The sequence below is a fragment of the Osmia lignaria genome, chromosome 12 (assembly GCF_051020975.1).
Source record: "Osmia lignaria lignaria isolate PbOS001 chromosome 12, iyOsmLign1, whole genome shotgun sequence".
Lineage (NCBI taxonomy): Eukaryota > Metazoa > Arthropoda > Insecta > Hymenoptera > Megachilidae > Osmia > Osmia lignaria.
The window spans coordinates 10111964-10131872 of NC_135043.1; the positions used below are offsets into that span (position 1 = coordinate 10111964).

A 19909-nucleotide genomic window follows, 5' to 3' on the forward strand; every position below is an offset into this window, starting at 1 on the left:
GATTTGGTAATTGAAATTCCGTCCTATTGTCGTTTGAATTTTGCTTGCTATGAGCAAACCAATCAGATTCATGTCTCTTGGTATGGATGAAGTTTGGCGCGAAATCATTTTAACTATGGATATTATACTTAAGCATACAACATGCAACTTTTAGAAGAATATCAAGAATTAATTGAGCGTGATATGGATGAAATTTCCGCGCTGTGGAAATATATACAAATGTTTCTTTATCTTTTATGTACGATCAGCGGATATATTTGTAGTGTTTTATTCTATATATTATGGGTATAATTAATTACAATTTTATTATATCTAAAATATAAAATCCATTATCTTATTGTAAAACTTTGATAGCAAGGCGGTTTTGGAGGCGATTGTTTGCTCTGGGCAAAATTTATTATACTGGCAAAAGCAGATCTAAATGATATCCCTGAGCTGTATGAAATTAGGTCAAATTATACAGACTGGTGGAAATATGTTGTTATGGACTCCGAATTTGTACATAAATGTAACATATATTTAATAACATGTTTTTTATCTTGCATACTTGGAATTACATGGTTTACCTTTTTCTTTATGTGTGGGAAAGGTGGATATAATGTGGCAATGCAAGTACCTGTAACTTACATTATTAATCAAAAATTAATAAAAACTTATGTAATCAATATTATATTGATGTGTAGATATGAAAGCCCATGGAGAATTGTCTTTCCTGCAGTATTAGTTAACTTTTTGTTTACAATAATGTCTATGTATGCAAACTACAATTTTCAACAAGGGCTTAAGGAATTTAATAAAAATATAAAAAATGTTTTCTCTGAAATATATCAATCTACCATTGAATTAAAGGATGTAAGGTATTGGATACAAGTTACTTTACTATATTTTTAACATACTATTTTAACAATAAATTTGCAGTGAATGTGACATCATACAATCATATGTAGAAATGTCTAATTTTCATCATTATGATATGTGCAAAACATTATTATGGCTGCAGTTGTTTTCAATCATAATGACGTGGAGTTGGATTGGAGGACTAATAATACTGATAATGAGAATACTAATAATCGTTGATTTTAGGATTTTAAAAGTTACAATTTATAAGCTACCACTCAATATTTTAGACACTGTTAATCAAGACAAAACAACAAAAGATAATGACGAAAAAGACAGAAAGAAAAAGTAGTTTTAGTACAAATTGTATTTATCAGTATAAGTATGATCAATGTACATATCAGTATATAAAAATTTTAAAACATAATCTATATATATTTGCAATTAGTCATATGTTTGTAACATTATGATTAACGTATTTTCTACATTATAACAATAAATCTATTAATAGTAATATACTTCTTTTCAACACTGATATTTCATGATAGTAAAAAATATGCTATTTCAATTGCCTATAGTTACACTAATATATTTATGGTCATCTTATAAATTTGAATCCTTTAATTACTTCTTTAGATTGATACCAGCAGTAAGGAGAATGTGTATTATTTCCATTTGAATTATTTAACAATTGAATGTCCCTACCTTTATTAGTGTTGCAGTCTGATACTTCATTATAAACTTTTACTAAATCTATACAATTACAATCTACTTTGACTTGATCACTATGTTGCAACTTAATTACAAAATAATTAGAAGTATGTATTGGAGGTATATACTGTGGTTTAGGTAAAAAGAATTCTGATATTGCATTACTATCGCTCTTTTGTATCAGTACAAAAGTATTTGTAGGATGTAATGGTGAAGTCAAAGCATCTTGAAACTCTGAACATTCCAACATTGATCTGAAAATATTTTATTATATTTGAACAACAGTAATAACAATGTAATATATTATTCCATAAATATTCATTTTACTGACCTCATTAAATTTAAAAGAGGTTTCCTAGAAGCATGTTTATATTCATGATGATCTTGACTACTAAGAACATCAGAGGGAAATTCCACTCTAACATGTAATCTTGGTGATATTATAGTAGCACCGATAAGTATAGCAATTTCCTTGATTTTACATCCTTTAAGATGGAATTGTGAATTCAATTGCTCTGATGTATTCTTTAAGGAATTTAATAAAGATTTTATAGAAGACAAATTTCTATCAGTGATTTTCATTTGTAGCTGATTTAATGAATCATATGTAAATGGTATTTGCTGTTTCTGATATAAGATATATTTTAGTAATTCAATTACGAGTTTCACGCAACTGTTACTTGTCAAACGTTCATCAAGTGTCACATTAATATTCATTTTGATTTCTTTCTTTCTTCAAATTGTTGTATACAAATACATAACCTGATTCAAACGCTTCCTCTATCTTTTTTACTAAAAATACCAACAGTATATTTTTATAAACTTAGAAACACATTTTTTGTAATAAATGTAACATAATGTGTACGAGATTAAAAAGAATCACAGTTTTAAACCATAGTTTTAAGTTAGAAATATTTTTTGTAAGTATGCCGGTCACTGGTGCAATGCGAAGTGTTTCACATATTTCTGTTAGGACAGAGTAGATGGCGTCCATTTTCAAGGCATAAATTCAAGTTATTAACGAAAATGGCGGAAGTAAAGTCACGTCGTGTTGCCCAAACAGAAGATTTATCAAATGTTGAATTTGAAACCAGTGAAGATGTCGAAGTTATTCCAACGTTTGATAATATGGGACTTAGAGATGAGTTGCTACGTGGAATTTATGCCTATGGTATCGTTGGAATTCTGTATTTTGTAATAACCTTGTTTTCCATATCTTACCGTTCATTTTACTCTTTAATTTTATTCGTAGGCTTTGAAAAACCATCGGCTATTCAACAACGGTCAATCAAACCGATAATGAAAGGACGGGATGTAATTGCACAGGCTCAGTCTGGTACAGGAAAGACAGCAACATTCTCAATTGCCATATTACAATCCTTAGATACACAAGTTAGAGAAACACAAGTATTAGTTTTATCTCCTACAAGGGAATTGGCAACTCAGATTCAGAAAGTTATTCTGGCTTTGGGAGATTTTATGAATGTTCAATGCCATGCTTGTATTGGAGGCACCAATCTTGGTGAAGATATCAGGAAGTTAGATTATGGGCAACATGTTGTATCAGGCACACCTGGAAGAGTATTTGGTAATTTATTTGTATAAAATATTCATTTACTTGTGTACAAGTAAATAAAGCTAATAGCTTTGTGATATTTTCAGACATGATAAAAAGACGTGTCCTAAGAACCAGAGCAATAAAAATGCTGGTTCTTGATGAATCAGATGAAATGTTAAATAAAGGATTCAAAGAACAAATTTATGATGTATATAGATATTTGCCACCAGCAACACAAGTTGTATTAGTATCTGCCACATTACCCCATGAAATTCTAGAAATGACAAGTAAATTTATGACAGATCCTATTCGTATTCTTGTTAAACGGTAAGTTCAGTTTTTATTAGATTTAAAACGAATAATTTATTTCAATTAATTCGTTAAATTTTGCAGTGATGAATTGACATTGGAAGGAATCAAACAATTCTTTGTTGCTGTTGAAAGGGAAGAATGGAAATTTGATACATTATGTGATTTGTATGACACATTAACAATCACACAAGCAGTAATATTTTGCAATACTAAACGTAAGGTAGATTGGCTAACTGAAAAAATGAGAGAGGCCAATTTTACAGTCTGTTCTATGCATGGTGATATGCCTCAAAAAGAGAGGGATAACATAATGAAAGAATTTCGTTCTGGCCAAAGGTGACGAGAGTTTTCTAAACATATATAATGTATGATTATGTTGTAAATCGAATTTTAAATTAATATTGCTTTGGTTTTTTTTATCGTACAGCCGTGTTTTAATCACAACCGATGTTTGGGCAAGAGGAATAGACGTACAGCAAGTATCTCTCGTAATCAATTACGATCTACCCAACAACCGTGAGTTATATATCCATAGAATAGGTCGTTCAGGTCGTTTTGGAAGGAAAGGCGTTTCGATCAACTTTGTGAAAACCGATGACATTCGAATTCTTCGGGATATCGAACAATATTATTCAACGCAAATTGACGAGATGCCTATGAATGTAGCTGACTTAATATAATCTTAATACTTATCATTGTATTAAATAAGATTTTTTCCTTCAGTTCTGTTTTCACTATATTTTTTTAATAATAAAAGAAAAATTGATTTTCGGAGTGACATTACTCTTATAAGAGGTACATTACTTTTATAAAGTATAAAACAAATGCATTTTTGCAGTTAAATGTTCAATTTCTAAAAGTAATGTAAAAGAATGTAATAATACAAATAATAAAAAAATTTATAATTAATAACGTAACAGAGAAGTGAACATCTTGTGTTGTAATAAACAACACTATATTTAATGTATTTAAGTTTAAGTACTAGATTTAATGAAAATGTTACATAGTATTTATCATACTATTAATATAGTTTAATAAATAATATATAATACATTAAAAACATGTTTCATTTTATTTTATTGAAAAGAAAGACCACGAAGATCTGTTACTGTTGAGGTGAAATAATCAATAAATTGGTTCTCGGATTTAGATGGCAGCAGAGCAGTGTTTTGGTTTAGTATCTTTCGAAAATTAATTACGATTTATCGCGAGAGTTGATTTGTCCTGTTGAAATAAAGGACATTTTAATTCTAACTAGTATTCATACTATTCAATATGTGAAGTGGTGATCAATATCATTCATGGGAACGATTATATGATGAAACACCTAGTACTTGGTTCAATAACAATATTTAAGAATGAAGATAAAATATACGGAACGATTAACGAAGTAAAATACAATGTTAACGGAACACTGTAAGTAGATAACAAATTAAAAATCATGGATACACAAGAAGATTGTACAATTCGTCGAGGGCAACCTGTTCGAAGGGGACATACATCGGCTTGTAAGTAACAACATCATTTACATAAAAAATGATATTTTATTTGATTCTAATACTACTTGATTTAGCACCGATGGTAAACCAGTCCCAGTATTTAAATGTTGGAAGATCTATCGTTCGAATAGCTGTATATCTGATGACCGAAGTTTTTCTAACAATGGACATAGAACAGAATTCTACTGCACATCAAATTCTTACTATGATACAGTCTGAAGCAGAGCTAGGATTGGCAAGAACCCCATTACCTACTGGTCAAACAGTCTTTGCCTTGTGGCTTTGTTCTTCGAAGCTTGAAGTTCAACTAAGACCAAATCACAAGCCTATCGAATTGGCTACAAAGTGGAATCGTTTAGTGAAAAAGTATAGCTCTGAAACAGAAGACACTGATGAAGAACCCTTACTATGCCTTCGAAGAAACGTATTTCTTTCTAGAGCAGACGAGGAGCAAATAAAAGAAGCTAAAGTATTGGAATTATTATATGCAGAAGCTAGAAATAATGTTTTACAAGGTAAGCAATCTCGTTGAAGTTAGAATTAATATAGTACTTTATGTCAACATGTTTCAGGACGTTATCCATGCGAAGGGCAAGCACGATATGCCAGTTTAGGAGCGTTGCAAGCACGCATTGAATTAGGACCATATAATCCACAAAGTCATACCTTAGCTTTTTTCAGAAGACACCGTGGTCGGTTTTTACCTCATCATTATACTTCTCCTAGTCTATTATTGGGTCTAGGTCTTGGATTAGGTTTGGTAGGAGGAAAAGGTGCTCCCGAGGCTCGTCTCCTTGAACAATATAAACGAATACCTAATCACACAGGAACTAATACAAATTCGAGGAAACTTATCAGAAAATACCTAGAGTTTTGTTGGAGCTTACCCTGTTATGGTGCAGCTTTCTTTCAGGGACAAATCGAACGTCCTGTAAGAGGTCTTGCATCGTGGATCACAAACCGTGATATGCATGTTCTCATAGCTATTAATTCATCGGGTATTTACATTGTTGATGATATGCAATGTGTAAGAAATCAAAATCTATATTATAACTGATGATCACATGTGATATATTAAAAAAAAAAACTTTTTCCTGCAGAGTTTATTATTAGGTCTACGTTATTCAGAGATGAGTTGGGAAATGGCAAAACCATCTGACGAGGGTAATTTGGACTGCCTGCCTTGTTTGTTTTTACAATTTCCTGTTCGAGAGAATGGAGCACGCGTTTATAAAATACTACAAGTATTCTCAAGACAAGTATGATTCATTTTTGGTAAAATAGTAATGATGATTAAGGAATGATTAGATTGAAAATTTATTTTTCTTTCAGGCAATAATGATGGATACGTTAATTTCTGGTTTTGCCGAGGAACATCGTCGCCATGGAGCTAACGGCGATGTGGCAAATACTGATCGTTTAATAGATCACTCGATAGGTTCTACTACCGGGAGTTTTACTAATAAACTTAGCAAATTTACGTTGGCTACTTTTGACGACGAAGGTAATATTGCTAAGATTATTAGAACTCAATTCATTAAAATTGTATTTAAAATTCATTTCAGGTCGATGTATCGGACAAATGGGTTCTTGGTCTTTTCAATAGATATATTTACAAATCAAGTTCAAGTATTGTAAGATATGGATTTTGTTGTAGATAATCCATTAACATTTTATAGCGTTTTGGAACTAAATCTTTGTGACGATTTAATCTAGTTTCTAAAGTCTGCAAAATGAAATTGATCTCATCCATCTTTTCTAATATTTTTTCCTCTTCTTCGCGACTCAACTCGCTCTGTAAAAAGTATTGTATCATGTATATTTTGTAACAAATGAATATGAAAAATCTTTAACCTGCACTAATGATGTTTGTAGCCTCTCAAGATCTTGCGTGTACTCTTCAAATTTACTTAAAATCTTATTCGCTCTATTTACGAGTAGCTGTTTGTAATCGTTGAGACATTCGTATTTTATTGTATAGGCATGAAGCGTGGATATCTCGCCTGGATTCCCTATACGGGCCAAGTATGGTTTCAAATAATCCATATCTTCTAGATCTGTTTGACTTTGTACGCGTGTCCATTCGCTCTGTGTTCGTAATTGTACACATTAGTATTAATATTAAAAGAATAGTATACAGATATATACTTTTCATACCGTGGGTAGATCAGTTGCTGATTCCTCCTCTCTATATTTATCATATGCAGATATTAATAGCACCGGAGTCAAGTACTCATTGTTTTTAGTTCTTAGAAAAAAGGATATTTCGACTTCGGTACTTCTAACATACGACACGGTCTGATCCTCTTCCTTCAACTGCTTCTCTAGTTCATAAAATACATCAAGAGCTCTAACATGTTCATCCATGGGCTAGAAAGAAAACCATATAAATTATAAGTTTGTGAGGAGATCGAGGCCGCGAAACCGCAGGTCCCGCCGGCACGCGCCGCGAGTACGAACACCGCCGCCAGATGGCGACCGCGCGCATCGCGAACTCGCGAGGCAAATGGCCTCGCGAGTAATTATATACCGCGCCGCGAACTGACTACGATTGGATCGACTCTCCGAGCGACATCCCATGCATGCGCTACAGTGGGAAAGATCATCTACTATTTTTTGGAAATTCTAACGCTTCCTTCAGCAGCGTTCGGTGGACGAGTTGTGACTACGGATTGCGGACTGCGATATGTCCTGCATTTTCCGCTGGCAAGTGCCAGGTTTTTTTCGAGCGGCTTTCCGACTGCAGGATCGGACGTATACGTCATCCGAACGTCGACCGGAGCCACGGTCTTCTTGATTGTCGGGGTTAGGCGGGTTTGCGATTGCGGCCGTCCGCCCAGGGACATCTAGCACCGAATGCTAGACATCCCGTGCCTCCGACGCTCGGTGCTGCACTTCGGCTTACACCGTGGTGCCGGACTGCAGCGCCGAGCCATACGGCAAACAAGCCGTACCGTGATCGAACCGCGTCGCGTTAGTATTAAGCCATTAGTATTAAGTAGTTAGTATTAAGTAGTTAGTATAAAGTTAGAGTTAGTATTAAGCAGTTAGTATTAAGCAAGTTAGCTATAAGTCGTTATCCGTAAGGATATGTCTCTAGACATATTTTAGACTGTAAGGACGCGTAGGACCCGTAGCCTTAACTATAAGATTAGAATAGAACTAGCATTCGTCAGAACCCCGGGACTTAGCGGTAACCCGTCACAAGTTTAATTGAGAAAAAATAAGAAAATCTCACAGTGTATCCTTGAGTCATCGTAGGATTGAGAACGAGTCGTTCTCCTCTTTCTGGTAGTGGTGGTTTAACGAACATTCGGGTAGCTCTGGAATACTGTCCTGGATTATAATGATAAGAAAGTCGTATTTCATTGTCACCAATTGCGAACTCCCTAATCGCTATGTCTTTATTTGCTTCGACTTTTTCATTTCTGTTAAATTTTTCGATAATTTTCTAAAAATTTAATTCGAGCTTAATATATTTAATTGCTCGCTGTACGTCGTATTAAATTCTACCTTACCGAAATCTGTCGATAATGTATATCGTCTGACAAAGATGTCTTTCTTTCCCGAGAAAATTCAACGTGCCTGTTTTTAATATCATCATTTCATCATTGTTCAATGTTAATATAATAAATATTTTAATTTATTCAGTCGCAATTTACCTCTTACCGATAATACAGAAGATCATCACGGTCGATGAAGTATTGTGTAAAATAATCTGGATGCATTTCGATTCGCGATAGCCCGTCGTACCGTGCGATATGATAGAAATCTATGATCCGCTCGGTATCCACTGTATTGGAACCATCACCGAAGTATCGGTGTTCTGTTAAAGTTTCATTTATGATGAACATGACAAACCAGTGTATCTATTATCAAACTGCACCTTTGCATTGATCTATTCGTCCTCTTCCATAATAATCAACAACAGAATCGTTGATTAAATTTTTTTGACATTCCAAAAGACTGTCCGACCTGTTCGCATAGTACTCGTACACTTCAGCAGGAGTGATGTACTCGTAATCATCGTATACGGTAATCCTTTGTATCAGTCCATCAATTTGAACATACGGTGCGTACAATTCAACTTTCATTTTTTTATAAGATATTTTTTTCATACCATTTGGATATCGTTTTTCATAATCTGGAACAGAAAATACAAATACAACAGTGTATGCTGAAAAATGTTTACATCAACTGACAAACAATTTTACACACTTTGTTCGCTAATACTTATTTCGTTAACATACGAGGGTGGCATGTCTAAGTGTTTCTCTTCAGATACTATAGAATCAAGATCAATCTCCTCTCCCATTCCACGCATTGCCCATGGTTCTCCAGGAAGCAAATGTTCCCATAGTTCAACTTTTGTTAAATCCCATTTTATGTATATACAGGATTTTGAAGGTTGCATGTTTACCCAATAATTCTGGTCATTCCATATACTTTCTATGCCTAAATAAAATTGGGCAGTATTACCATCTGTTGCTTCATAGTATACACCAGTTGTTGGTTCTACGAAAAGTGGTGAAGAAATCTCGTGACCCCATAGTCCTCCTGATTCTGGCAAGATTACTACCCAAGCATGTATTCTGTGTCCATAATATTCATCGATCGAAGGCTGTTCTAAATCCTAAATTAATTTTTCTTAAAAAAGAATAACAAAATATGTTACACGTATCACTATAAACTAATTACTTCAATCAATCTCCGTTGCTCTTCTTCTTCCAGCCTCAATTTCTCTTGCAACTTCTGTTCCTCTTCTTGTTCAAGTTTTAATAAAAATTCACTGTCATATGCCGTAGGTAATTTAAGTTCGTATCTACAAAGTTGTTCGGTCTCCAGTGGTGCAGGGGCATGCTTCTCTGGGTGCGGCAAATAGGGGCTGGTGGTTCTGGTAAGATCACACAGGGTTTGCTCCCTGGATGCATAACCGCTTACCACAAACGCATTGTACCCTCGTCCTAATAGGAGGCTCGTGAGAAATGTTGCGCATTCGAAGCAATTGCCCTTTTGAAATTTCTGTACCCATGTTGGTGATCGCAGGTGCTTGGGCTGCAAACAGAAAAATATCTAAGAGTTATACACTGATAGTAGATAAAGCAGAAAATTGCAATGGAATCTCACAAGGTAATACACGGTACTGTATGCAGTAAGTGGTAAAGCAGAAAACTCATTCTATCAAGTGTAGGTAAGTTATGAAAGAACCGAGCAGTTAGTTTCAAGTGAAAACACAGAAGTAGTAATAATAACAGTACTAAAGAGTAAATACATTGCACACATAGCTAATAATCATCCATACGCGGAGAGTACACATTGAAATACACACTGGCGAGCACGTGGCGGCCCGTGTGTATTCTCGGTCCCTGACCTACGTCACTGTATTATGATCTATGCGTACAATTTACTGCACCGTACGATGGGTATAAGCAGGTACCGTAAAAGACACGGTAACCGAAAAACAAACAAATGATGCGTACCGTGAGATACGTAATAAAGAGTGATTACGGTAAAAGTGTTATCGCTTAAGAAAAAATAAGAGACAAGAGATTATGGGAGTATTAGAAAGTTGGTTAATTTTGAGTAAATTTGTAAGAAGGGCCTGGAGGTAGCCTGAAATGATCGAAGGGGCGCCTCGCCCTTTCGTGTCTTGGAACGGGAGAAGGTAGTCGTTTTTTGCGAGAACGTAGCCTGCGCCAGGGTAAGGCAGAGATGGTCAGTGGGTGGCGCGGCTATCCCTCGATCCCTTCACCCACTTCCGCCCCCTCTGTCCACCCAAGCTAACCTCACCCTATCCTTGCCCCTTTCCCTTACCCTCCGGCACCCTCGGTCTTGCTTCCTCGCCCATCGCCGTTACCCAACCCTCGCGTCCCTCGCTTACTCGCTTGCCCTGCACGTCACCATCGTTCCGCGCGACCCCTTCGACCGGCACCCACGTGGGACGCAAGACGAGGGTGTGAGGTAGCAGACAACGCGGAGATACCGCCGCCGCGGCAGCTGCGCTCAGTGTTTCTCAACCATCAACTTACGTCTCGCACGATAATTTATATCCTCAACGAAGTCGTCTCCGGGGCGAATATCGCGAGATATATGACACGCGCCGCAACGATAAAAGTATCTCTATAGAATTCAACTTTACCTTACTAGGAAATTATACGTTTTCCTTCTTCCCGCTCTAAATGATTTCATTATTATTCATCGAATTCAATTACGACGAACCATCGACGTTTAAACATCGCGTGAAACATACTTAAAGTTTATTCTCCGCGAAGAAAATTCAAAGGTTTCCTCGACCTACGGAACGGTTTAAAGGGAATAGACCGATATCGACTAGCTGTTCTTTATCGAACGCTTGAATTACTGCGACAGACCTCCTAATGAGAAAAATTTCTAGAACGTGGAGGAGCGATATCTGAAATGGACAAAAATCGTTGAATTTCATGATACACGGTATCGATAATTCCGTGGATGTACGTTCACGGAAGAGGACCGAGAGGGAACGTGATTTACGCCGAGACGATGCTCGTGGGTATCAGTCGTAGGGTACATGATCAAAGCGCGACGGTCGAAAGCGTGGATCGAAGCGCTGATTGGTCGGCTTCGAGCAGGGTGCCGCGAGATAGCGCTTTTCGGGACGCCTCGATGTCGTGCTCGACGCTGGCCGTCGTATCGAGAACGTTATCCGTGGACGCGACCAGAGTGCTATGTGTACCCTGTTCTATGTGTACGGATGAACGTACACGCGCGGATATACCGTGGTTCCAGTGTGTTGGCGCGCGTTGGGAGATGAAACGACCGAGGGCGAAGGAAAGGAGGGATGAAGAGCAAGAGGGACAGAGAGAGAGAGAGGACGACAGAAATAGAGAAGGAGAGAGAGAAAGAGGTCGGGAGGGAGGTAGGGAACGAGGCCTAAATCAGGGGCGATCGCACCGAGCGACGTCGCTATCTCTCTGAATATGCGAACCACTATTTGGCGTCCGCGGCGCGTACGTACCTAGTACCCGGTATTACTAGATACTAGATAGTACCTAGTCCCTGCTACCTCTATATACCTTGGCTAGATGTTTCACCGGTTCTCTGTGTGCGTCTCTCAGCTAGGAGGTGGAGGGTGCCCTACACGAACACCACCGTGCCTCTCCGGTTTACACCTACACGGTTTACATGCCCTGCAAACCGTACCAAAGTACCGAACAGGCCGCGATGCCCGTCGTGTACGCGGTGGACGGAAAACTACCGAACCAAACTCCGCGAACCGTATCCGCCTCGTCGAAAGGGGTTGCTTTTCAAGGGGCGCGAACACGGTTAAACGCGAACCTTGAAAATATCAGATATTACCGATCGATGCTCTTACCGCGTCTCCAGCTTATTTGAAACGTTACGATCACGGGAAAAAGAAGTCGGTATCGAGACATCGATGTTTTTATGAGCTGCGGTTAGCTGGCTGATATATCAAGGAGATGCGCACCGTCTCTATTTAATCGTTAACGAGGACGGCTTCGCTCCAATTCAACTTAGTTATGTATAGATCGCCAGTTACATAATCCGCGATAGGTATTCACGGTTCGTGAAAATGATTAAACGTAAGGTAAAATTTCGAAAGTTTTTGTCATACGTTTTAGATTCTCCCTAAATCTTGAGTTATCGCTAGCGTCGCTATAAAATCTCGTTCGCGATAAGCATCGCGATACAGAACTGGTTTCCGATAGTTCCTCGACAATCATTGCTAAAAAACCAGCGCTTTCTTTATGGTCACCGCGTATTCCTCGATGCCGAATGACGTAAACGCCGGTCCGACAAGCATCGACATCAACCGCGGCTATCTTTGACCGATATTTCATAAGCAAAATCTGTCTTGACTCGATTCTAAGCAAGAAAAAAAAAAGAAGCAATCGTTTTCATTGCGAAAATGGCCATCGATGTCATTGAAAATTCCGTCGAACCTTCGCATTAATAGTCGCTATTTACGTAACAGCTGTTTCGAATACTTTCTACTCGTAGGACAGCGAGAAGCAAGTTCGTCGTAACTTGGTCCGAACGACTGAACGGATTATACCGGTTGCTTGTGTAGAACGAAGAGTGGAAATACCGGCGCAAGTTTAGTTTTAAACTTCGCCCAGGCGTCTTCTATTTGTTTTCGCGATGCCAGATAAAGTTGGAGGGTCAAGGGGCAAGAATTACCGACGTTTATAATTAAAATAATTATCCCCAGCTGAATTTTAAGAAATAGATCTATGTTACGACCTTGAGATGACCCACACCCTCGTGGTGTCCAAAAACTCTTAGATAACCTTTGATTTCAATAATTTGTTCGGAAGAAAAATGTGCCCGTCAAAGGGTTAAGGATATCAATGAATTTAACAAATGAATGACAAAAATAACCTTTCGAAATTTAGCGAAGCGCGGTTTAGCTAAATCCGATAATCAATACCGGTGGCCGGTATCGATCATCAGTAAACGCCGTTCGGTCGGGTTCTCAACGTCGCGACACGGCGCGACGCTCAAGACGCGATAATCCTCGGAGCAGGGAGGAGAGAGAAAAAAAAAACAGAGCCGATGGATCAAGGCGAGAGCGTGTTTATGAGTTCAGATTAATGTTTGGCGAAAAAGTGTTGGCTAAAGCTGGCCCTCTCGTCGACGCTCGATCGTTACAAATACCGGCGGATACGTAAGCACGCGACGAGTAGAGGCTCGGTGTGCTCTAACGAGCCGTACACGTGTTTCTGACGTCGGTGCTATAAAGTAACCTACGTATACGTACACGCGTGACTCTCATCCGAGTATTATCGGTGTATGTGTATAAACACGCGTGGAACACGAGCGCAGCGGAGAGAAGCACCCATATACGTGCAAACCCGTGCTACGGTGGAAGCCCTAGAGCCGGTTTTCAATGAGCGACTGGCGGAAGAAGAGGGAGAAACGGAACGGAACGGCGTGGCAGCAGGGAGTTCCCCGGCACGGCACGGCCAGCGCGGTTGTAACGCAGAAAGAGGAAGAGAGGGATGATGATAAGGGGAGAGACGGAGAACCGAACGACGAATAGAGCGAGGTGAAAGAGGAAGAGGAAGAAGAGGAGGTGGTAGGCGAACAGAAGAGGAAGGAAAGCAAGAATGGAGAAGGGGGAGGAATATAAACCCTTATCGAAATCGTGATTCACCCCACATTCTCCGGAGACCCCCTAACCTATTAACATCCATATCACAATAGCAGATACACGTGTACACCGAGCCGTATTCCCACACGGTCATTCGTCCTCGCTCACCTTCCATAATTACCTGCGATTCCAGTGCCGCCAATGGAAAAACTTGTTTCTCCTTTATTACGCCTGATTGTCGACCGTACGATACGAGCCGGAAATTATGCAAATCTTTTAAAGCACCATGTTCCGAAAATTTTTTTTCGATAAATTGAATCGTATTCTTTCCTCCTTTTTCTTTCTCCCGTCTTTAAGAATGTTAAACGAACACGAGGACGGTAATTAATTCGAAGCGTCGAATCGTTAAGTCGATCGTAAACAAGACGATTCAACGATACGGTCGAGTGTTATTGTTTGAAGATTTCCCTTTCTTTCTTTTTTTTTTATCGATGCGAAAACTTTGCTCGAGATTCTTTCTCTAATCTGAAACGGCCGAGGGTGGTTACTTCGCGCTGTTCGTTTATGGAGCAAGTTTCCCCGTTAAAAGGAACTTTAAGCACTTTTCAGAGACTGACGTTAAATAAGGTGAAGGACCGTTAAGGATCGTCAGGTTGGACCTTATGAAGTACCGTGAATACTTGTGAATGAAATCAACGCTGTCCTCTCTCACCGAAAATAAAAAGTACGTATTCAAAAGAAGATAGAATAAGGGAGGAAGAAAAAGACAGAGGGATTCATTCAATGAAACGGTCCTCCTCCACGTTCCGAACGATTGTTTCCAAAGAACACGCGTGATTCAGAAAGTTACGAATCACCTGTCTTAATTAGATTAATTATCCTCTCGTTGAGATGGAGAATTCGTATCGGAATATCGCGTCGATATTCGTGGAGAGAAAGTTTTTCCTAGAATCGGCGTCGCGCGATATCGTCTAGGCGAGGGTCCACAGGGTTTCGTCGAAAATTAGGCGAGTATCTTGAACTGCGATCGCCATTAAGAATCTCGGGTTTGCTACGATCCCATCAGGGGTCCGAGTCCGCGCGGCGTATCGTCAGCAGAGGCAGAGGCAGAGGCAGAGGCAGCGTTAGAGGTGGGATGGTCAAATTTACGGGAGGAGAGAAATGGGAGTCGGTTTTCGGGCGGACACCCAGTGCATCGAGATAGATAGGTAGATAGACGTCCGGATAGATGCATGCCACGGCAGCCAGTAAGGGATGCCGAGGGGTAGCGCAAAGCGGACGCGAACGAAGGGGGTTGGTGTAGGTGGTCGCGGTGAGACGCGAGACGCGGAGGAGGAGGAGGTGGAGGTGGAGCAGAGAAAGGGGTCGATGGTGGGTGGTTGGGCTGGTTGTCGGAGTGTGGGTGGTGGTTCTCTCGCTGATTACGTCGCAGGATAGCCAGGAGAGAGAAACGCCGAAGAGGATGCTGCTACGCTGTGCGCGGAGAAGGCCGGTTCGCTGGATAGAGGCGAATATATCCGCAATGTCCTACCACCAACCCTATACCCGTCCTATCTTCCTTCTCCTTCTATTCCTCTCTCTCTATCTATCTATCTATCTTCGTTTACCGGTATCCTCTTCGTTTCACCCTCGTCACACGATATCTATTCCTCTCCGTTCCTCTTATCGTCCTTCTCTCCCTCTTTCCCTCTGACGGCAGCAGCCTCCCGGATGGCAGGGCCCTAAGCTAAACTAAGCTACGCCAGGATAGGATAGCGTCAGGAGGATAGGATGGGATAGGATGGTCGGATGGTGCCCACCTACCCTTGCGCACACAACGACCAGAATGTCGACGTGGAGAACGACGACAACGTCGACGACGACGACGAGGACGACGACGACGACGACGACGACGACGACGACGACGACGTCGGCGACGGCGACGATCCCTCGTGCAGAAGCAACTCACCCTCCTAGCGTTTCCTCCATCTTCGTTGCCATCGTATCCGTCCAGCTATTTTCTTCCTTGTCGCGCCTCCTTTCTCGCCAACCGTCTCTCGCACCAACGCTCCGTCCTCCCGTTCTTTCCTCCCTCGGTCTCGCTTCTACCAGCTAGTAACACCCACAGACCCCCCGGGGGGTTAGTTAGGGGTGGTATATTGACGGCCGGCGTCGCGAGGACGCCTATACTTAGTGTGCCGGCGAACCGACGCGTTTCCAGCTAGGCGTCCCCCCAATCCACCCTTCTTCTCTCTTCGCTCTCCACCCGTCCGCCAGCATCGGCCACCCTTCACCACCATCACCCTCCTACACCCCCTGCCGACGACTCATTCTACACCCTCTGCTGCCACCTTCCACGAAACCCTCCCCTCCTCTCCACCGCCTGCTTCACCCTCGGTCCATCCTTCGTCCAGCACCCCTCTCGAACCACCCCGTTTTCTCCACCTTCTTCTTCTTCTTCTACCTTCACCCCTACTTATCCTACGGTTCTACGCTTCTTCGCGTCTAGGTGTTAAAAGTGTCTAGAAAACAGCGTCTTTCGTGACGCGGTAACCGTCGAAAGACCATCGGCATCGTGCTTTCAAATTAACGACCTGTCGGATAGCGGACGCAAACGACACGCTGGAGGGTAGGAGGGGGAGAAGATGAAGGCTTTCGTTGCGAACCGATGCGACCGGACGTATCAAGGCGACCAAGAGTGCAACGCGAACGACGAAATCGATGCCTCGGGGCACTACGAGAGCTTCGTGACGCACCTGATGCGAGAAAACAGGGGACGGTGGCGGCGACGGCGACGGCGACGACGACGAATAACGAGGGAATACAGAGACAGAGAGCGAGGGAGAGTTAAGGGGGGCAGAGCTCGATTAGGGAGGGACCGAACGAAATTATGTATACGTCGAAGATGATGGCGACGATGCACGCGATGGGTTCCCCGGGCGTAAAGTCCGAGAACGGGGATGTGGCTAGAGTAACGTTTCTTTGTCGGGAGCGTTGGCGAACGGATCGGTTTCTTGAAGGCCCTTAAAAGCCGAGACCTCTCGGAACCTCGCGTCCTCGATCGTCGTTAATTATCATTATTTCCGCTGGGCCACGATACAATTTACTTTATTGGTCGCCGAGACTCGGCACACCAACTTTCGAGCAGCGTAATTACGATACTGATACGCGTAGTTACACCTGTACCTTGCTCCGCATAAATTTCCCTTAATACGCCAACTTATCGGCGGATAGCTGACTCGATCGCCACGGAATGAGAGAAAATCGTCACAGTTTTCTAATAACCGATCACCTAATTCGGATACACACAGGCCGGCTAAAACAAAGAGGGTTTATTGTGAAATCACTGGCGCGGAATGCCCTCCCTTGGTGCACTTACCTGAAATTGATGGCGCCCGTTCGATTTGGTACATAGAAAGGCAGTTAGCGGTGGCAGGGAACGGAAAGAGCGACGGAGAAGAGTAGCGAAGGAAACGGAGTGTTCGTAAGATCGACGAGTAATCGAATTAAGGGTGCTCGAGGTGACTAATTCTCGAGGATGTTGGTGAGGAACACCTCGTTCGTTCAAAACAATCCTCCTCTATCATATTTACATCCTTCCCAAACGAAACGATCCGAATGCTCCGGAAAAACATCGCATCTTACCGAATCGTCGTACAGTGTCAAGTTTGGCCAATTTTGCGGCATAAAAATCAATTTTGCCCAATTACATCATGTCTTTGATTAATAAAAAAAACCAATAAAACCAACGGTAATTTGTATTTCTTTGACGCAACATTTTTGTATCGCTAGATTGACCAAAACGTCAAAACTGTACGTCTTCAAGTCGGTGAATAAACTGAGCCACGGACAGTGAAATCGAACAAACTTTGCCAACTGATTAAAGTTTTCGCGCTCGTGACTACTAGGACGGATTAAAGACTTTCGAAGGAGTTGACGGAGACTGTGACACAGTTGGCCGGGCGCGGTATTTCGAAGATTCTATACTTTTTGTCTTCGCGAGTTAACGCGTTAACGGGGATAACTGGTGGGTGGTTGCAAGAGTAACGTCATCGAGGTGTCACGTTAAACGCGTCGTCGCAGCGCGTAACGTCATAGCTTTTCACGATACACAACATATCCCGCGTAAACAAGAACTTTATGCCGCCAATTTCAGCCTTGGATGCGAACGGCTTTCGGACGGCTATCGATGACTCCGTGTCTTCGTTTGCTTATCGATCCCCGAACATATACGAACTTTCGTCGGACACCGTCAAACTCGTGAAGTTCATTTATGAAACCTCGAACATTCCGGCGTAACCTATGCACCTGTTAATATTTCCCTCCTCGGATAGTAGAACGGTCTGAAGGATTTTTCCGTTGGCAACGAAGCGAAACGAATTATCGCGGTTAAATTGAGAACGGGAAGGGAGCGCTAGCGCGGAGAAGGTGGAGGACAGAGATAAAAGTGCGCGAGAAGGACCGGAGGGCAGATAACGAGACATCGCTGCGAGGGAAGAGGACGAGTTGCCGTTGCAACACGGGAGAGATCGGGGTCAAAAGTAACAATTTCGCTTTGAACGACGATTACGCAAAAATTATAACATTTACTACGAAACGTTTTATACGAAAATCTTACATAACTGCCCATAGGTTTTAGCGTGAAAATCAATGGACCGCAGTTTATTTCACCGTGCAGGGATATTTATAAATTTCCGACGAAGCCGCTACTCGGTCGCGGTATCCTCGCTCCGGATAAAATTACAAGGCGCGAGTAGAACGGTTCGTCGAGTGAAAATTGCAGCGTGCTTTAGGTAGGTCTTCCTTTTGACCAAGAAAAGTCCAAGTTGCACTTGCAGCGCAGTTTAGCCGCGTGCACCACGCGTCTGGACCACGGTGCGCTATTCATTGGAGGAGTGAACGCGGTCGAGCGGTTCGTACGGCCCTGCTTTTCAACAAACTCGCCGGCACTGTCGCCGACCGATAATTCGAGCCGCCGCAAACTCGACGTCTGTTCGCGACGCGGCGGAAAGTTGGCGGACGACGGCGAACCGGGATTGCTCGGTTATCCGGGTAAATACGAGCAGGAAAAAAAAAAACAGTATTCCGAGGAACGATCCGCGAACGTGAGATCCAACACGTGCGCTTTATCCCGCTCGATGATTTTCATCCGTCGGCGTCGGCGTCGCAAACTTTTCCCTACGTACAAGTCATCATTTCCCACGTAAATCGTTCCTTTTCTTTCCCACCCCCTCGCGCGATAATTCACTCTTAAATCTGCTCTTCGATGCTGGAACGAGAAGGAAGAAGTAAAAAAAAAAAAGGAAACGGGTACGATAAAATCGTGACACAAAAGCCGTGGAAGAAGAATAATCGGATCGCGTATCTGCGAAGCCGTTATTTACCGAGGCGGCAGATAAGTAATTGCGAATGCACGAAAAGTGATCGACCGTTCGTCGACTGGTCGCTTTAAATCGAACGCGCCGATAGATACTCCCGAGTCCGAGGGAAAAATACATTAATCTCTGAATCCTGATAACTGCTTAAGTAGTTAGCGGCGTTGTTTACCTCACCGATTTTAACCCTTGTCGTTTCTTCGTTTTCCAAGGTAAAATGCACGAGGTACCTATGTAAGCTAATGTTAAGACATGATAGAATTGGCGAGAACTGAAGCGATTCACGGTGATACATGCTCTATTAACAGTGTTGAAGCGCCCATATCTGGAAAAGGATAAAGTTTAGTGAAAGAGATTCGAGATGGAATGCGAAATAGTACTTGTTCTACGAGGGATGCGCAATCGAAATTATTGGAAAGGAGTGTTTCCGATAAAGATGATCCCGTTTATTGTGCGCCTATCGTTGAGTTCCCGTAGTCATGGTCGAATCGACCGATAGAAGAGGTGGATCTTGAAGAAAATAATGCAAAATAATAAGCGATATACG

At 41.4% G+C, this 19909-nt stretch overlaps 5 protein-coding genes across 10 annotated transcripts in view; 3 read left to right on the forward strand and 2 right to left on the reverse strand.

The window, feature by feature from the left end:
• Positions 1–7: 7 nt before the first annotated feature.
• Positions 8–1317, forward strand: LOC117609955 (uncharacterized). Its single transcript, XM_034336756.2, has 3 exons — positions 8–285; positions 355–857; positions 919–1317. Exons 1-3 carry the CDS (start codon positions 142–144, stop codon positions 1187–1189), a joined length of 918 nt encoding a protein of 305 aa, XP_034192647.1. The 5' UTR covers positions 8–141; the 3' UTR covers positions 1190–1317.
• Positions 1318–1327: 10 nt separating this feature from the next.
• LOC117609956 (uncharacterized) lies at positions 1328–2526 on the reverse strand. Its single transcript, XM_034336757.2, has 2 exons — positions 1880–2526; positions 1328–1802 (listed from the first exon to the last, which is right to left on the reverse strand). Exons 1-2 carry the CDS (start codon positions 2263–2265, stop codon positions 1436–1438), a joined length of 753 nt encoding a protein of 250 aa, XP_034192648.1. The 5' UTR covers positions 2266–2526; the 3' UTR covers positions 1328–1435.
• Positions 2527–2540: 14 nt separating this feature from the next.
• Positions 2541–4343, forward strand: LOC117609952 (eukaryotic initiation factor 4A-III). Its single transcript, XM_034336752.2, has 5 exons — positions 2541–2719; positions 2801–3136; positions 3211–3433; positions 3500–3754; positions 3846–4343. The coding sequence occupies exons 1-5, from the start codon at positions 2575–2577 to the stop codon at positions 4096–4098; spliced, it is 1212 nt and encodes a 403-aa protein (XP_034192643.1). The 5' UTR covers positions 2541–2574; the 3' UTR covers positions 4099–4343.
• A 441-nt stretch (positions 4344–4784) lies between these two features.
• On the forward strand, positions 4785–8044 carry Bili (FERM domain-containing protein 8 Bili). 2 transcript variants are annotated; one of them, XM_034336744.2, is made up of 6 exons: positions 4785–4926; positions 4992–5432; positions 5490–5944; positions 6018–6176; positions 6250–6421; positions 6483–8044. In XM_034336744.2, the coding sequence occupies exons 1-6, from the start codon at positions 4860–4862 to the stop codon at positions 6521–6523; spliced, it is 1335 nt and encodes a 444-aa protein (XP_034192635.1). In that variant the 5' UTR covers positions 4785–4859; the 3' UTR covers positions 6524–8044. The 2 variants fall into 2 exon arrangements, with proteins under 2 accessions (XP_034192635.1, XP_034192634.1); XM_034336743.2 differs by having other exon boundaries at positions 6250–8044.
• Positions 6530–19909, reverse strand: part of LOC117609945 (dynein regulatory complex subunit 7) — an 80635-nt gene continuing 67255 nt past the window's right edge. For all 5 annotated transcript variants that reach the window (XM_034336736.2, XM_034336735.2, XM_034336737.2 and 2 more), the window contains 9 exons: positions 9616–9972; positions 9136–9550; positions 8804–9061; positions 8587–8743; positions 8436–8502; positions 8156–8368; positions 7075–7287; positions 6772–7005; positions 6530–6712 (listed from right to left, as the gene is read on the reverse strand). In XM_034336736.2, the coding sequence (XP_034192627.1) occupies positions 6530–6712; positions 6772–7005; positions 7075–7287; positions 8156–8368; positions 8436–8502; positions 8587–8743; positions 8804–9061; positions 9136–9550; positions 9616–9972 (2097 nt within the window). The remainder of the gene's footprint in view (positions 6713–6771; positions 7006–7074; positions 7288–8155; positions 8369–8435; positions 8503–8586; positions 8744–8803; positions 9062–9135; positions 9551–9615; positions 9973–19909) is intronic.

Excerpts from the sequence above, each read along its gene's own strand:
- LOC117609955 (XM_034336756.2), top strand. The coding sequence starts at position 142 with ATGCAACTTTTAGAAGAATATCAAGAATTAATTGAGCGTGATATGGAT. Across the intron at positions 286-354 it reads TTTTATTCTATATATTATGG|CAAGGCGGTTTTGGAGGCGA; the intron begins GTATAATTAATT and ends AAACTTTGATAG. Across the intron at positions 858-918 it reads ATTGAATTAAAGGATGTAAG|TGAATGTGACATCATACAAT; the intron begins GTATTGGATACA and ends ATAAATTTGCAG.
- LOC117609956 (XM_034336757.2), bottom strand. The coding sequence starts at position 2,265 with ATGAATATTAATGTGACACTTGATGAACGTTTGACAAGTAACAGTTGC. Across the intron at positions 1,803-1,879 it reads CCTCTTTTAAATTTAATGAG|ATCAATGTTGGAATGTTCAG; the intron begins GTCAGTAAAATG and ends AAATATTTTCAG.
- LOC117609952 (XM_034336752.2), top strand. The coding sequence starts at position 2,575 with ATGGCGGAAGTAAAGTCACGTCGTGTTGCCCAAACAGAAGATTTATCA. Across the intron at positions 3,137-3,210 it reads CACACCTGGAAGAGTATTTG|ACATGATAAAAAGACGTGTC; the intron begins GTAATTTATTTG and ends TGATATTTTCAG. Across the intron at positions 3,434-3,499 it reads ATTCGTATTCTTGTTAAACG|TGATGAATTGACATTGGAAG; the intron begins GTAAGTTCAGTT and ends TAAATTTTGCAG.
- Bili (XM_034336743.2), top strand. The coding sequence starts at position 4,860 with ATGGATACACAAGAAGATTGTACAATTCGTCGAGGGCAACCTGTTCGA. Across the intron at positions 4,927-4,991 it reads AAGGGGACATACATCGGCTT|CACCGATGGTAAACCAGTCC; the intron begins GTAAGTAACAAC and ends TACTTGATTTAG. Across the intron at positions 5,945-6,017 it reads TTGTTGATGATATGCAATGT|AGTTTATTATTAGGTCTACG; the intron begins GTAAGAAATCAA and ends TTTTTCCTGCAG.